General features: G+C 30.5%; 2 protein-coding genes across 2 annotated transcripts; both read left to right on the forward strand.

Annotated features, from left to right (window-relative positions):
• The first annotated feature begins 6,819 nt into the window (after positions 1 to 6,819).
• On the forward strand, positions 6,820 to 8,506 carry LOC109798527 (alpha/beta-Hydrolases superfamily protein). Its single transcript, XM_020358850.3, has one exon. It carries the CDS (start codon positions 6,972 to 6,974, stop codon positions 8,430 to 8,432), a length of 1,461 nt encoding a protein of 486 aa, XP_020214439.1. The 5' UTR covers positions 6,820 to 6,971; the 3' UTR covers positions 8,433 to 8,506.
• Positions 8,507 to 13,954: 5,448 nt separating this feature from the next.
• On the forward strand, positions 13,955 to 17,788 carry LOC109798784 (protein RETICULATA-RELATED 4, chloroplastic). The gene is made up of 8 exons (XM_083062577.1): positions 13,955 to 14,589; positions 14,676 to 14,744; positions 15,099 to 15,230; positions 15,323 to 15,376; positions 15,498 to 15,542; positions 16,311 to 16,450; positions 17,164 to 17,289; positions 17,379 to 17,788. Exons 1-8 carry the CDS (start codon positions 14,125 to 14,127, stop codon positions 17,413 to 17,415), a joined length of 1,068 nt encoding a protein of 355 aa, XP_082918703.1. The 5' UTR covers positions 13,955 to 14,124; the 3' UTR covers positions 17,416 to 17,788.
• Positions 17,789 to 18,466: the final 678 nt, after the last annotated feature.

An 18,466-nucleotide genomic window follows, 5' to 3' on the forward strand; every position in this document is an offset into this window, starting at 1 on the left:
AAGTATATATCTTCCCATATATGTGTGTGCACACATTTTTTACATAGGGTACTAAATGAGAAAATTACAACTTAGAATTTCTTTTTTACAAAATTATCTTATAAGTTATAAATATTAATAGTTAAAATTTTATAAGAATAATTTTTTTTCATAATTAAGATTAACTTAAATATAAAAAGACATATTTAGTTATTTAAATTAAAAAAAATTCAAATAATTAATAAAAATCAAAACTAAAATAAAAAAAAATAGTTTGTAAACTAACTTATTTTCATAAACTACTTAAACTAAAATAAGTTAAAAATTACTAAAAATATATTTGCGTAACAAAAAAATTATTTTTTTAACATATAAATCAGTTATATTGACATCTAAACTTCTCTGGTATCTTCTCAGACAGAGTTTTTTGTCATAATATCTTTCTTCATTTATAATTTAGTACTTAATTTAATTATTGTACAAGTTAGTCTTGAACTTAGAAAAGGCATATCAAGATAGTTTTCTCATGAACATCTAGCATGACACATGGTAGTAATGTACACATAATCTTAACCTTTTTATTATTACTATAATTTTAATGAATAAAAAATTCAGTTTTTTTTCATAGAATAATTAAATATGAATTAAGAAAATAAGTTGATACGAATTCTATAAATTCAGAGATTAGCTCGTAATAGCACAAAAAAGAAAGACCAACTCATAAACAAAATCAAGTTAAGAACTAAACGATCAATTCAGCGAAGAGTTTGAATTTCTAACTTGTTCAACAATTAAACTTACTTCCCCTGAAATTTATATAGTTGGGTATGTATGTAGTAAAATCTTTGCAAACTTGTTAAGTTTATCGCAGTAAACTTGTTTGTTGTTTACTTTTTGCGTGCATCTGCTCTTAGAAAAATTCCAAAATCATTGATATTTTTCTTAAATTTTAATTATTGTGAAATTAAATCAAAACTAAATTATTCTTCATTATTTCTATTAGTTAGTAGTTAATAGGTATGACAACTAAACGAAACAGAAACAAATTCCAGGATCTTCGTCTCCATTCTTGTTTTTGTACTCGAGACTTATCTCTATATTTGATAAGTATGAAATTTTTATGTTCATCTCTATTTCTGTTGGATATTAGATATATTTATACTCGTAGTTGTCCGCTCCAAAATTAATTAAATATACTTTTTAATATATATATATATATATATATATATATATATAATTAATATAGAATAACAATTATAAAATTACATTAATTAAATGTTATTTAAAATAAATTTAAAATTAAATAAGAATTATGTAAATTTTAAATAATAAATTCGAAAAAAATAAATTAAGTTTTTAAAAATTTAAAGTAAATTCGGATATAAGTAGAGGACAATTATGTATGTATAAGCATTTCTTTCCCATATCCAATAAATCTAACATTATTCACACCTGTATTTAAGAATAGCAATGGGGTTCGTGGGAGCAGGTAGTAGTATACACGTCCCCATCCCGCAGGATAAAATTTCGTCTTGTACCTGTTCCATATCCATGGATAATTATGATTTTTTAAAGAAATTAAAAAGTAAAAAAATTATATTACAAATAATTTTAAGTTTGTATTTGATGTCTTTGAAATGTTAAGAATAAAAAATTGATGTTAACTTTTAAACTTGCATTTAATTTTAATTCTGTTGATATTAAAAATAATAAAAAAGAATGCAAGATAATCAATAACTTAAAATACACCAATCTCATAATTTAAGAAATTTTATTAAGTGAGTACCTGCAGGTACTCGCGGGTATGGATACTATTATACCTGTCACACCCCATTCATAAACGAATAAAAAATTATCCGTACCCACTTGTGAATATTCATTTAGAATATTTATTTATTACCTGTAACGAATTTTATCTATAAATACCCACAAGTATATGTATTTTTTGTCATTCCTATCAAACTAGATATTCCCTATCAAATGAATTCAAATATTACCCATCAGTGTACAAATTTACTTGTCTTCTATGGTTGACTTTGTCAACTAACATATTACCTTTCAAACTTCAATTCATACAAGCGAGATACTTTGTACTTATAGTTTTAATTTTTACGATTCAGCAAATTCGTCGTGCATTTTCCCACTATAGTACAGAGCGAGGCACGCCATGAAAAGTTTCAGACGCCAGTCCACTAGTAGTTCTTCCTTTGTGCTTTAGTGGGCACGCAAAAGGACCACCACAGATCCCACTCCATGTACTCCTATACAATTATTACATGACCATTCAATTTTATTTATTTATTAATTTATGGAATACAAATACAATCATATATATATATATCCCTTCTTATCTCTAATTACTAATTAGTATGTATTTTTTTATATTTAAATGTAAAAAATATTATATCTGTTATAAATATATAGGTTAGATTGCACTTTTTATTTATTTATCGTTGTTAATATTTAATTTTAGTTTTTATTTTAAAATAAAAATATTTAGTTTTCTTATTTAAAAATATGGAAACTTAATTTTGTTATTGATTTAATATTTTTTTAATAATTAAATCTTAATGTTGTTCAATGATTTATTAAGTTGTTACGAGTTAAATGATATGATATTTAATAAGGTTGTATGTAGAATTTAAAAAAAAAATAATATACAAAAAAACTTTATTAATATATATTTTAATCAGTAATTAATATTTATTTTATTAATAAATTTTATTTATATTATTTTTTTAGCTTTTTTATCTTCAAATATCATATTATTAAATATTACATTATTTAAATCGAGTAAACATTAAAACTTAAAGATTTATATATGTTAATTTGAGGGAAGCACCAAAAGTGGGGATTGATAAAAATAGAGATTAAAAATATAATTTAATCAAATATATAATTTAAATAGGTCAGTCAAGAAATTATATAATTTTAAAATATGTCTAAATATATTTCTGATCCATATAAAATTAGTAGATTTTGATTTTAATTTCTATAAAAAATTGTGTGTTTTTATCTTTCCAAAATTGGAATTATATTTTTAGATCCTATTTTTTATGTGATTATTTTTACTACATTTTATTTATTAAAAGGTTAAATGATCATGTTATTCATAATTATTAGTGAATAATGATATCATATCATTGTTTGAAACCTTAAAATTTAATGGATTCTTAAAATAAATATTATACATCTATTTCCGTTAGGGATTAGAAATAATAACTTTGAATTTTAAAGAATAAAAATCTAAGAAAAATATTTTATAGTGGGATCAAAAGCAAAATTTATTAAATTTACAAGGATAAAAAAATAATATTTATAAATTTTAGAAAGGTGAAAAATAACAAAAAAAATTTACAAAAAACTAAAATCAAAATTTACTTATTTTATAAAAAAATAACAATATATTTAAATATTTAAAACATTATGAAAATAATAATTAATATATTATATTAATACTTATATAACATAATATAGATATAGTTTTAATTAACACTTAATTTATACATATCAATATCATTGTGTATTGAGAATATTCATTGGTCTAGATCTTATCCTTAACATTTTGATAATTTATTTCCTATGATGTGGGAATGAAGAGCTCAACACCATTAATTCAATAGTGGACCATAAAAGTGTGTAAGTTGACAGAGTGAGGAATCCACAATTCCACAGCATGTTTTCTTTCATAAAAATCTTATTTTCCCAGCACCCCATTCTTAACCAACTTCATTGCCACAAATCAACTCACACAAGTTCCACATGCACTTTCGATTATTAATTTTTTATAAAGGGATATAATTCTTTCTAATCTAATTAATCTTATAAAAATAAAGTCACATTTTTTAATCACATCTTCATATTCAAATCGAAAATTAAATCCTATTTTTTAATTAAAAATATAAATATTAAACTATTTGTATTAGTAACTTTGGATTACACTTTATATTTTAGCTCACACTCCTTTAACCTTAAAATGACAAGAGCTTCAATTATATTTCATAAGTTTGTGCTTTAATTATATTTTCTAATTTTGTTTTCTTTTATATTTTACTTTCTTGGTATGCATCATAAGAGAAAATTTTACTTAAACCAAAAATGTGATCGTAAAGCTTTTTCTTAAGTATTTGTTTAATTTTTGAAAAAATTATTTATTTTAAATAAAAAATAATATTTTGTGCAATAATATATTAAAAAATAAAATATTCTTTTGCCGTCACGTGTTAGGTGTATATATCTCGAGAAGGATGGAGAAAAATGACAAATAGCAAGTAACGAGAAGATGAAAAATGCAAAAATAAACATTAAGTTATAGAGTTTTTCAAAATTAAAATATAAGGTTGAAATACAATTTTTATCCTTGTAATTCACCATTATTGTTGGTTTATCCTTTTAGTCCTTGCAATTCACCATCTTGGTGAATGATTTTTCATTCTTGGCAAGCGGACCAAGCTTCGTTGTAGTAATTTGATATCGTCCTTAGGGATTTGGGGATACTAGTAATTTCCTTTCTTGTTTACATAGAACATGAATGAAGTATTGATTTAAGTTAAATTAGAGTAATTAAAAGCGAAAGTAAGAATCTAACAGTAAACCTTATATGAGAAAGATATTGGATTCAAATGTACTTTCTAACTCTTTTAATCTTCATCAGATAAATATGATTCCACTTCTATTACTTCCATGTTCAATAGTTAGCTCAACCAGATTCCTCAAAATTGAGCCCTAAGGTGATTAACCCTAAACATGATTCCTCTATGATTTAAGATTAACACCTTGCATTAAGACAATAACTTGAACCAAAATGGCTAACAAAATCAAGTCTATTCCTAGAACAAGAGATTATTAGGTGAATGATTCAGTTCGGGTTTTGAAAATGTTTCCCAACAAAGTTCAAAAACCTAAAATCATAAAACGGGTGATCAAACCGGATTAAGCATTAAGAGAAGAATCAAACACAAGTAATAGAGCTGAATATCATATAGATCTAAGAAGAAATAGAGTTAGTAGTTACATTGAATCCAACCCAAGAGAAACTAGCCACTCATGGTGAGGGCCATAGTAAATAAAAAGATGAGATTACACAATAGAAGAGAAGAAATGAAGATGGGTCCTCGTTCCCAAGCAAGCCAATCTTCAAGTCTAATCTTCAAGCTCTCCTCTTCTCCTGGGTGATCTTTCTTTCTATTCTTTTCTTTTTTTCGTTCTATTTCGATCCCCTTTTTCTTTCTTTTCTTGCCCTAAAATACCTCCTGTCCAGGTGAAAGTTGGGATTTTTAACCCAAGGCTGCAACTCTGGATGTGTGGCTGCAGCTCTAAAAGTGCTCCAAGATGCACAAAGCTTCAAGGTTGTAGCTCTGGAATGGGGGCCGTAGCTCTGAATTTCTGGACTGCTCAGAATGTTCCAAGGCTGGAGCTCTAGTTTCATGGCTGAAGCTTCAACTCTCTGGAATTGGTTCAAGCTTCGTGGCTGCAGCTTTGGATCTGAAGCTATAGCCTTAACTCTCTGGAACACTTCATTTTGGTTCAGGCTTCATGGCTGCAGCTTTGGCTTTGAAGCTATAGCCTTGGATTTCCAACTTCATCAAAACCTACACAAAAAGGAAATATTTTCAACCAAAGAAACTATACTCTTGTAACTTCTTAGATTAATCTTAAATTATCTATTTGGAGGGTCAAATATAACCAAAATTACTTACATCTCTCCCAAAAAAAGTGTCAAATTAAGCATAAAAATATGTAATTTGAGCACTTATCACATCTCCTTTATGAGGTCATCACCAATCGTCATCTCATCACGGAGGAGTTTAACCTCATGTTCGACTAATTTTTTATCATGGAAGAGTTCATATATTGTTAGAAAGTCTACTATTGCAAATATAGCATCTTGCAAGGTCAAGAAGAACTGGACAAATTAACTCAAGACATCAAGATTGTTGTTACCTATTATAATTGTCTTCATAGTGACGATCGGGACATCTCATCAGAGAAGGGGGGACAATAGTCTAACCTGACTACTAACGACAACCAGGATGTGGTGTTTCGTAACCTAAAGAGGTTATGAGCGAAGAGTGTGATAGAATGACAACACTGAAATACATTTTGAAATTGTCTAAAACAAAATTAAAATCAAGTTACTTAAGCATTAATAATGAAGTAGGCTATTTTTAAAACAACAAAAATTTTACAAGAATTAAAAGTGAAAAAATGATAAATTATAGGGAAAAAAATTATATTTAAACAAAAAAACAAAGTATCATCCATCTCATTTTGAAGGGATTGATATAAAAAATGATAAGGAGATAAAGAAGAAAAAGATAGAGAAAAAAAATGATATACATCATAGATTGATAAGACAAAAAAACGAAGAGAGTGATTGAGAGAAAAAGAAGGTGAAAGTAAAATAGGAATAGAATTGCTAACTCAATAGCTTGACAGAGTGGTTAAGTATGTTTGTTTCTTCCTATGTGCAAATGAAAATTCCTCAAGTCAGCAATAATTGCAATATTACAAGCAAATGAGATTAGTCTATGATCGAGTAAAAAAAAAGTGTACATACATCAGTATTTTTCATTGTTACAGTGCTGCAGAAAGCTGGCCTCTGACAATACAAAAGCAGCTCAATATGAAAAGCAACAACTAGCATACTAGCTAGTCCAATAATTTCGGGGTGATCATTATTACTTCCTCTATGTTCCTGCCTGTTTTTAGACCCAAAAACTGAAACAAAGTCTAAAATATTTGATTTTCTTTTATTAGATCGCTTATTCTTTCCCCCACTAGTAAGTGTATATATATATAAAGGTGACCTTGACAATACAAGTGCAATCCAATATAACAAATAGAGCTGCACTTATTATGGCTCAAGTAACCACAGCAAGAACTATATGTAATATGAGTCCATTGATTTGTTGGTGATCAAATTGTTGCTTGCTCCCCATATATTTGAGGCTACTTATTATTTCATAACATAATTAATAATTTCTCATAGTATGGCTTTAGTTGTACCTCTACACCACACTCTCCCTTCTCTTCCTCTCCTTGGAAGATCACCCATATCCACACCCACAAGTCTCTTATCTCACAAAACCAAACCTAATTCAGCAACCATCAAGTGCTCTTGCACCTCAAGTGAATTATCCGAATCAGAGCCTCCCTTGAGGCAAGTGTGGAAGCAAATCCAAGGCAGCAACGATTGGGAGAATATGATAGAGCCGACGATGAACCCTCACCTGAGGAACGAAATAATCCGGTACGGAGAACTAGCCCAAGCATGCTACGACTCCTTCGACTTCGACCCTCACTCAAAGTATTGCGGAACGTGCAAGTACCAGCCCTCGCAATTCTTCGACAACCTCAACATGTCCCACATGGGCTACACCATAAGCCGGTACCTCTACGCGACCTCCAACGTCAACCTCCCGAACTTCTTCCAGAAGTCCAGCCTCGGCACCGTGTGGAGCCCACACGCCAACTGGATGGGCTACGTGGCAGTAACCACCGACAAGGAACAGATCCAACGCCTCGGACGCCGCGACATCGTCATCGCCTGGAGAGGCACGGTCACCTACGTCGAGTGGATCTACGACCTCAAAGACATTCTCCGACCACCACTCTTCTCCAACGACCCCACCATCAAAGTGGAATCCGGTTTCTACGATTTGTACACCAAGAAAGAACACTCCTGCACCTATTGCTCCTTCTCCGCTCGCGAGCAACTCCTCTCCGAAGTCAACCGCCTTCTTCACTACTACCGAGACGAACACATCTCCATCACCATCACAGGCCACAGTCTCGGTGCTGCGTTGGCCATTCTCAGCGCCTACGACATAGCCGAGCTCAACCTAAACGTTCTTCAGGAGACCAAGAGTATTATTCCGCTCACGGTCTTCTCCTTCGCGGGTCCCAGAGTGGGGAACCTCAAGTTCAAGGAGCGGTGCGAGGAGCTTGGGGTGAAGGTGCTGAGGGTGGTGAACGTGCATGACGTGGTGCCCACGCTGCCTGGGATAATAACCAACGAGAAGTTTCAGTTTCAGAGGTACGTAGAGGAGGCGCTGCGTTTCCCGTGGAGCTACGCGCACGTGGGAACGGAGATGGCGTTGGATAACAGGGAGAGCCCGTTTCTGAAGGGGAGCAATGATCTGGTGTGCGCGCATAACTTGGAGGTGCACCTGCACTTGGTGGACGGGTACCATGGGAAGGGGAAGAGGTTCTACTTGGCGTCCAAACGGGACATAGCGCTTGTCAACAAGAGCTGTGACTTTCTGAGGAGTGAGTACGGTGTTCCGCCGCACTGGCGCCAGGACGAGAATAAGGGGATGGTCAGGGGCCGAGATGGGCGGTGGGTTCTGCCGGAGCGCCCCCGCTTGGAGGCTCATCCGCCGGACATGCTTCACCATCTTCACCAAGTGCTCAACAACCACCTCCTAGGTCACCCATTAGAAACCACTTAAACTTGTTTTTTTTTTCTTTCTTTTTCTTTTAGAATGAAAAAATATATGAATGTCAATTCTTCATTTAATTACAATGCATATGGATAATGTCAAATTTTCTCATCTAATAATATGTTCAATCAGTTCAATTTTAGAATAGTTACTTTAAATAATACAACGTCATCCAATCTTAGATTATTGTATATAATAAAATTGTTAATTTTTATAATAATTACTTTTAAAATACTTTTTTCAATTGATTAACGATATAATATGTTCAAATTAATCTCTTTTGTTTCATTTTTTACGTTACGTAATTATTATATTTATTATTTTCTTCATAATTTTTCTCATTTGTGGTGCTTACGCCCTAAAGGATATCTAAGTAATGGTTAGAAGGTTGTCGTTGTCTCCTCCCCCAAAGTGATTTGCAACATCGTTATTGACACATAATAAAAGTTTATTTATAAATTTATTTTTTCTATACAATGTATTAAATTTTTTTTTTTATCTAACTCAAGGAAAGAGTGCGGACATGGGCTGCATTAAAAACTAAACAAAAGTCCATTTTGGCATGACAACAAAATACATGGCCCATGAACACCATGAAGGGCTTGAAGACCCACTAAGGAGTGCTTGAGTTTGTGTTGTGCCCAAATTCGACGACATTCAACGATCCAAACTTAGTTGAAGCATATAAAATTAATAAATATAGTAGTAGCCATTAGATTGGAAGTTTGATGTACAGAATGCTATTTATGGTTGAAGAAAGTTTATTGCTCTAAACTAGGTTAAGTGATATGGAAATACGAGGTGGAATCAATATGTGTACGTTCAACTAACTTTGCGGTTGATGTATAGCATAATTGCAAGCCAAAGATATAAATTGTTAAAGAAAAGGCAATTAACCACAATTTGAATAAAGCAACAATAAGGATTCAACTACAAATTAACCACAATTTGAATAAATAACAGATAGAAATAGAGCACATGCAATATCTTAGGTACACCCACTCAAACACACACACACACTACATGACACGAAACATCATGCATTTACTATGTCCGTTGTTAGGGTGGAAAATGGACAAGTAGATTTTGTGATAACAAAATACTAATTCTCAATAAGATTTAAGTGACAACAATAAATTTTTGGGAAAACTTTTACTAAACAGAGTTCGTCAAGATTTGTTAGAAATCAAGTTTCACGTGGAATTTATTAAAAATGGTTGAAATTGTAATTTTCTTGTTGGCTTAGTTAGTTTGGAAGAAGTATACAATAAAGGAAGAGTAACGAAATTTAAATACCTATCAAATTTGAATTTATTCTTGTGGGCAAAACAAGAAGTTAAACATGGCAGAATAATTTTAGTTAGAACATTAATTGATGGTGTTCGGGAGTAAGTAAGAAAGGATCAAAAAGATAAATCTTAATTAGTAGTACTGGGTGAAGGCCCATCTCAGTAGGTAGTTTAATTTTTATATGCCAAAAATAAAATCAAAGAATCTTGCTCGTACTACAACTACAACGCATCTTTAGGATTCCAGAATATTCATTTAATATACTAATATAGGCACCCACGTTTGGGATTGGGAGATTACCCTACGTCTGAACGACTCCACCCAACCGAAGACTTAAAAGTTATAATATCTTTGCAAGTATCCCCACCTTCTATCATCTACTATCTAAGTAATCATGTAAATTATTCATGAACAAAGTCCTGATGCTTGTCCTAGTTCAGTTAAACTTTCTTAATACTATATAAAAATAAATAAATAAAAATCTACCATCATGGTGGATCCATGCCTAACTCCATCGTCAACCCTCAAGCAATTCATGTGGACATCACTCATTTCATCCCTAGTAACTCAATTTTATCAAATAATTAACTTTAAACAACGCTTGTAGGAAACTATTAGTCAGGTTTTAGAAAAAATACTTAAATACACTTTTTACTTTCAAAAGTTTAACATTTTTCTGTATTTTTAATTTTTAATTTTTATGAATTAATTTCTCATCTTTTAGTTTACATTAAAAATAAAATTATAAGAATAAAAGAAGAAAAAAAAACAGATTGGATGGGAGGTGACATTGGCCGTAGAGTCACATAGTGACAGTCATATAAGTTGAATATTTAGAGTTTAGTGAAAGAAAAGAATGTTGAATATTGGGGTGAGAGAAAATAAAAAAGATATTCACCTGACGTTGGATTTGAAAATTGAAATGAAAAGCATTAAACAGCCGTAAATAAGTCCAACTTCCGCGGAGCTTGGACCGAGGGCCGGCTCCTAAGTCTTCACTCTTTTCTACTCTTTCGTCTTGTATTCTACTCAATAATTTATATCACATACTACCAAAATCATCACCCACAATTCAATTTGTTTCCTAGTAACACCAACAATAGTGTTTAATAATTTATATATCTTTAATACCATGGTGAGATTAAACCTTTTTGTTTTTGGCACAAAACCCAGGTAATAAAAATTTTGACCATGTAAAAACACAACTAACTATGCATTTTAAGATTTGAAAATGTAAAGACTTGGACCATAAATTTATATTTAGAGGTGATCAACACAGTCCTAGTTGAGGAATACGCGCCAAATAATTCAGGATATTTGGTAATGGTGATTTTCTTCCAGACAAACTATAGTCACAAAAAAAAATTATTGTAATGAAACAATATTTATTATTAAATATTATTGTAATAAAGAATGGATTGATTTGGATTGTATTTAATTTAATTTAATTTTTGAAAAAATAATTTTTCAAATTCATTCAAATTTAATCACAATTTTCTTTTATGATTGAATGAGATATATTCTTTTATCAAATTTAATTATATGAACGCAGTGCATCTACCATCATGCAAAAGCTAGTGATGCTTTTCATTTTATAACTCATTAAATATTTGGGAATATGATGAGTATATTTGAATACACATTTTGAATGAAGAAGAATCACATCAAATTATTCAGTAATGTATAAGTTATAATAGGAAGAATCTTGACACAAAAGAAAAAACGAATTTTAAAAATGTCATATCAAATAAACACGCACTATAAATATTGAATAATGTAAAACTTTGTTAAGTTAATGGTGTCAAACTTTAAAATTGGACAAGTTATCTTGATTTTCACTCTTATTTTCTAACTAACGTTTTTTTTCATCTTTTAGTCAACAAAGAAATGAATTATTATTATTTCTTTATTGTGAAAACTTTTAATTAGAGTAAGAGTATAGTATTACTCTGAATAAGGTGGATGACTAATATGTCTCGATAATCCTATTTAAAAAATTTGAGCACTATTTCACTCAAATTTGCCGCATGTTGATCAATATAATAAATATTTAAATTATAATAAAAATCTAAAACCACATGTTGACTAAAAACATGTATTCGCAGGCATATATTAGAAAATTCATTATTTTTTAAAGTTTAAGATTTATAAATTATTTTAACTTAAATAAAGAGCATAAAGCTATTCTAGAATGGTGATTAGTGAATAGAAAAGGGTGTGTGGTGTGAACGAATAATTTTCAACATCATGCAAAAGCCAATGATGCGTCGATTTTACAATTTATCGAATAACTGAGAATATTGGACGATCTTAAAATAAATGCGGCCACATAAAAACCACTAGTAATAAATATTTATTTAATATTATCTTACATAATCATCGATTTATATTGTGACATGTGAAGAATCTTGGTTACACTCTCTCGATACCATCTTTTTTACGATTAGAAGATTTTTATTCAAAATTACAAATTTTATTGAATCTCATTATTAAATTATAAAAAAAACGCATTTAATAAAAATTGGGACTCATCAATTATCGTAATTTTTAATAAATTTATGTTCATTAAACGAAAAATATTAGCAAGATAGTGTTTCGAAAGTGTATTTTCTTAATAATTCTTAATCAATTTTATATAGTATTTAAAGGATAATATATTTATTTTTATTTATACCAATATTCCAAGCTTTTATCTTAAACTAATTTAGTTTGGTTAAAGTAAGTAAAATTTAACTATAAATTATTTTTGTTGAGAATCAATAAAATATTTAAGAGAGTACGACAAATATTTTTCGATGAAATAAATTTTTATATATTAAACACAATTTTTTTTAAGGGAGTATCTTTAAGAGTTTATTTTTTAATGAATGAATTTGTAGAGATTTTTTTTAACTTTTTATCTAATTTGATTTTTATTTATCATAATTATTTATAAATTAAAATTTAACATTTTAAAAAATATTATCAATAACTAAAAAAATTTATTTATTACAATACAAATTATTTATAAAAATTTAAAATATAATTTATATGTTTAAAAATATTTATGTATATGAATTTTAAATATAATATATATATATATATATATATTTTCTTTCAAATATAGTATTTATTTATATATAATTTATTATAAATTTTAATTATATTATATATAATAAATATGTAATACTAGTATTATTAAAAAAATATGGGTCATGATAATAATAATTACTGATTATTAAAAAAGCATAAATAAGTCAAATGATTTGATGCTAGTTAAAGAAAATCTAATTTTTCATTTGGAATTAAATAAGTAGAAGGCAAAAGAAAACAGTTAATTATGAAAGTGTGAATATTTTATTGAGGAAATAGAAAAACGAATCGAAAGATACACGCTATATACTATATACTATTTATTGTTTAGAGAAAGGGAAACTTTATCAAAAGAAAGATAAAATAGAATAAAAGAGATCTCAAAAAGGCATGGTTGTTATGGATTATGATAGCGCTTCGGCCTGACATTTTTTTTTTTACCAAACAAAACATTAAAAAATCAATATACTTTTTTTTATTAATAAAAATGACTACAATAACAATATTAAATATAAAATCTAAATTATCATACATCTACGATCTATCAAAACCTTATACTTATACCACTCTATAAATCATCATAGTTTAATAATTAACACTATCTTTGATCTTATTTATAAATAATATAGGATAAATCTTTAATACAAAAATAATTAATATTATTCTTTTTAATTAATTCTATCATAAATTTAAATTTTATTCTAAATATGCTTTTCACTTTTAAATGATTGTTATATTTAATATAATTATAAATAAATACATAAAAAAAAATAGAATTAATGATAAATAAAAAAATAAAATAAAAATAATTTTTAACAACTTTAAAGATTAATAATAATTGCTTATAGTCAGGAAAAAAAATAATTTATCACTTATAATTAAGATTGAAATAGCATTTTTTTTAATTTTTTTTACAGCATATAATCAATCTAGTTTAAAAATTAATAAAATAAAAATAAAAAACACATAATATTAATTTAGGTATTTTAAATAATTTGTTGATTCCTAATTAATAATACAGCGAGAATAATGATATTAATATTAGAGATTATGGGGTGTGAAAACTGAAAACTGAAAACTGAAAATAGAAACGTGAATGTTGAAAAAAAAGAGGACAGGGTGGGAACAAAAAAGTAAACCTAAGAAGTAACGCCCGTCGCCTTCAGCTTAAACGGAGAAGGCAACAACAATTTTGTCCCAATATTAAATATGGCATTGCAGTATTCCACAGCACTCGCGAAAAACGAGAACAACAACACTAAACACTAAACACACAACACAAGACATACATAATAAACAACATAAGAAAGTAGCACATCATTTGTTTCCAACTGTAACAATGTCGATCGCTTTCTCCTTCTTCGCTCCTCCCTCTTCCCTTTCCAACGCCAAATCCATTCCCTCCTTTTCACTCTCTTCCCCTCCCATCCGCCTCCCCCTCCGCCGCCACTCCGATCGCTTTCTCCCTCTCCGCTCCTCCGGCGGAGGCTCTGGCGGCGGATCCTTCGGAGGTCACGGCGGCGGCGGCGATGCTCATGGAGACGGCGGCCATGAAAGAGAGAACGAGGCCTTGATGGTGGTGGCCGAGGCCGGTAGGTCGCTGGAGAGCGTGCCGGCGGACTTGGCGGCGGCGATAAAGGCGGGGAAGATTCCGGCGTCGGTGGTGACGCGGTTTCTGGAGCTGGAGAAGTCGGCGTTCTTCCGGTGGCTGCTTCAGTTCTCCGGCTTCAGAGAGCGTCTCCTCGCGGATGATCTCTTCCTCGCTAAGGTCGCCATGGAATGCGGCGTTGGCGTCTTCACCAAGGTTTCTCTATTTCTCTTCTCTTATGTTCTCTTCTTTCATCGTTTAAATATCGTTTCCAGAGAAAAAACTAATTCTCTTGTGTTTAGACTGCTGCTGAGTATGACCGAAGAAGAGAAAACTTTTTCAAGGAGATTGAAATTGTCTTCGCTGATGTGGTATGTTTTTTCTCGATAAATTATTCATTTCTTAACATTTTAATTACCAACAACAGAACTTAGATACAATACCATAGATATTGTTGTTGCTACCTTAGATACTTTTGGTACTATTTTCTAACTTGAGAGAGTAGGGATTCATATATATATAATAGGATCATTTAACAACACCAGCAATAACTGATACTGCTTGACATGCAATCAGAATTAAAATACGTTTTCCATTTGATAGAATCATTTAACAGCATCAGTGGTACCTATGATAGGTTTTGCTTCTTAATACATTTCAGTGTGTGTTGTATTGCACTTTGTACATGGCATGACATCAGTTTGTACATGGTGCTGTTTTCTTAGGTGATGGCCATAATTGCAGATTTCATGCTGGTTTATCTTCCTGCGCCTACTGTGGCTCTTAGACCACCCCTGGGACTCAATGCAGGGCCTATTGCTAAGTTTTTCCATGGCTGCCCAGATAATGCATTCCAGGTTTTTAATATTCACACAGGTTTTCATTACTACGTAGTTTTTGTAGCTGAATGGTGGTATTTACCTATCACATTCTTGATTTCCTTCATCAGGTAGCTCTCTCTGGAGCATCGTATTCCTTGTTGCAAAGGTTTGGTGCAATTGCGGTACGTACAATTTGGTAACTTATGTTTTGTTTATCTTGCAAGTTGAATCCGTTTTCCTCCCTTTTCTTTCTTTTAGTTTCCTGTCGCTAATTCTTGTATGTGATTTGGTTTCGTTGCACAGCGTAATGGGGCTAAGCTTTTTGCAGTTGGAACTGCTTCATCACTGGTTAGTTCTTGTATTCCTTGGAATTTTTTCTTCTGCTTTTGTGGTTTAAGAAAATTTTGACGTCACCTGACCTTCTCTTCCGCATAACTTTATGAGTATTTCTGGATATTTATTCATTAATCATCACAAGAGTGGAGACTCATGATTTGGTAACTGAGTTGACTGATGCAGTCTCTCATTGACCTTCCATAAGTCTTGATAGTTGCACAATGTTTTGGACTTCATGTTTACCTTCAAAATATGGGTATGATCTTAGTCAGAGTTAGCACTGCCGAAATTCTTGTGTGAAAAGGGGTTATTTTTTAATGTTTCTCATATAGGCATGTTGAATTGCAATTTTAACTACTGATAACACGGGTGCTATTTGAATGTTCTTTTGTATGATTTAGTTAAGTTTTATGCACTTGGGTCTACGAGTTCAGTTTGTCTATGATAGTGTAAATATTGATCCTCGTGCTTCCTTTTGAACTTATTTTTCACCCCTTGAAGGTGCAAGATAAGACTGATTTGGCATAATACATTTCCACTATTACAATCAACTGACTTTTTGCATGTTCTTCAAATATGATTTTGAGACGTTGATCAACTAGTTCTTAAGAATGGCCTAAATGGTTTTCCAACAACCCATTTCATATGTATCGCAACCTTTTCTTTTAATAAATAATCCTGTCCTGTCAAAGCCTATTGTTCTTTGCCTTCATGTTTTACATGTGACTGGAATCAACTGACTTCAGGCACTGACATATACTGCATTTTGTATTCATTCAGGTTGGAACAGCTATGACGAATGCCTTAATTAATGCAAAGAAGGCAGTTGATAAGTCTTCTGAAGGGGAAATTGAAAATGTTCCCATATTGTCTACCAGTGCTGCCTATGGTGTCTATATGGCAGTTTCCAGCAATCTCAGGTAAAAGGGACTATTTAATTATTGATCAATCATTTGATTATTATAATATAAAATCTATAAATGAATCTAGCATGTGGCTTTTGCTTCAAACTTGCTCTTGTATTTATGCATCTGGGTTTTCCACTAATTAAATTAAATGTTATACATTTAAATGACTACTGGAACATTTATACAAGTTATTTCTCTACTTAAATGAATAAAGACTATAAGAACCATTGAGAAATCAATGTGAAAAAATATCATCAATATGATTATAATGGGAGTGCTACTCACCCATAATTAAGTAATCTTCATCAGTTGTCACTGTTCATAATGTTTAACTCATTGTCATCTGATTATGGACGATCATCTCAATCCATATATCATGGTGAATTGCTTGGCAAGAAAGGGCATGCTTCCTTCTCCATTGTCGTCCTATTTAAATATGTTTATTTGATGTGATAATGAACATTTAATAGACAACTAAGACTACTGGTAAACTTAAACAGTTGTTATGAAGTGCAGATTATTGTAGATGGTATTTGCACAATTTTATGATGTATAATTTTCTAAAGAAAACTCTTGATTTATAAACGCATATTTTGCCATATAAAGTACGTTATCATTATTATTACTTTATCATACTAAAAAACGCTCTAGCTTGTTCATGCCTCCGATAACTGTATATTGATTGTTGTTTAAAACCCTTGCTAAGAATCTGATTTTGCTGACAGGTATCAAGTACTTGCTGGAATCATTGAACAGAGGCTTTTGGAACCTTTGCTGCACCAGCACAAGCTCATGCTTAGTGCACTTTGTTTTGCTGTGCGGACTGGCAATACGTATTTGGGCTCATTATTGTAAGAAATTTCATGCCCTTTTCTGATTACATTTAGAAGGAGCTTTACTAGTTGCAAGTGGTTCATGTTCTTGAATTTTGCCTTGCCAGGTGGGTGGATTATGCTCGATGGATAGGAGTCCAATAGGCCCAAGAACAAGATTACATTACTTTGATCTTTCGTGATTGACTATATTTTTCTCAAGATGTTCATTTGCTTCAGTACTGGACATCACAAAACTTTATTTTCTTCAGAGGTTTGGTTGTAGGATTATCTCAATAGGTTTTGGTTCCCTCTATTTTTATATGCTCATTGCTGAGCACTCAGCGAATTCTTGTTTTTCTCTCGAGTTTCCTCATTCAATCAATGCTATGAGGATGTGGAAATAATTTATTTTTTGTTATCAGGACATAATTTGACACTTAGATGAAAGCTGAAAAGCTTGTGATTGCAAGACATTAAACTAGTGTTTTGTTACTAACATAATAAAACCTCTGCCATTGAACGAGCATTTTACAAACTTAGCCTTCATGTGGACTAATTCCCTGTAAATTTGGTAGAATTATGCTACTCTTCAGGAGATTTTTAAAATCGTTTAATTCAGACTGGGATATGGGTGCATTTGCTTGAAGGGGGCCTTTTTTTTTTTGTTTTTGTTTCTCTTCCATTCATAAAATAGAATTTTATTATTTTTATCATCAATATTTAAATACATGAAAAAAGAAAAAGGCTTATTATATATTTGGATAAGATCTAAATTTTATATATACTTTTTTATCCTGTATTTGATCATAAATTAATGGACATTAGTTCTCAAAAAATGTTATAGGACATTAAAAACACACTATTAAACACTTTTAATTATTTAAAAATAAAATATGCGTAACTTAAAAAAGCACAATTTTTTAGTTTTTATTTTATCTACTTGTACTCTTGACGTTTAAGACATAAAAAAATGCTAATGAATTTAATCTATAATAGAAGTGAAAATTACAATAACTTCATTTATAACAGGATTTTAAAGGACATGTTATAAATTGTTATGCTAAAACATGGTATGACATATCCGTTCCAAAGTAATTAATAATTATAATTTTTTTATTGTGCTATAATTAATAATATCCTTACACTTTGCCTAAATAATTAGGTAAATTATTTTAATAAGTCCGTTTTATATTTTATTTCATTGCTTCGTATA

This window comes from Cajanus cajan, chromosome 8, assembly GCF_000230855.2.
Source record: "Cajanus cajan strain Asha chromosome 8, NIPB_CcT2T_4, whole genome shotgun sequence".
Taxonomy (NCBI): Eukaryota; Viridiplantae; Streptophyta; class Magnoliopsida; order Fabales; family Fabaceae; genus Cajanus; species Cajanus cajan.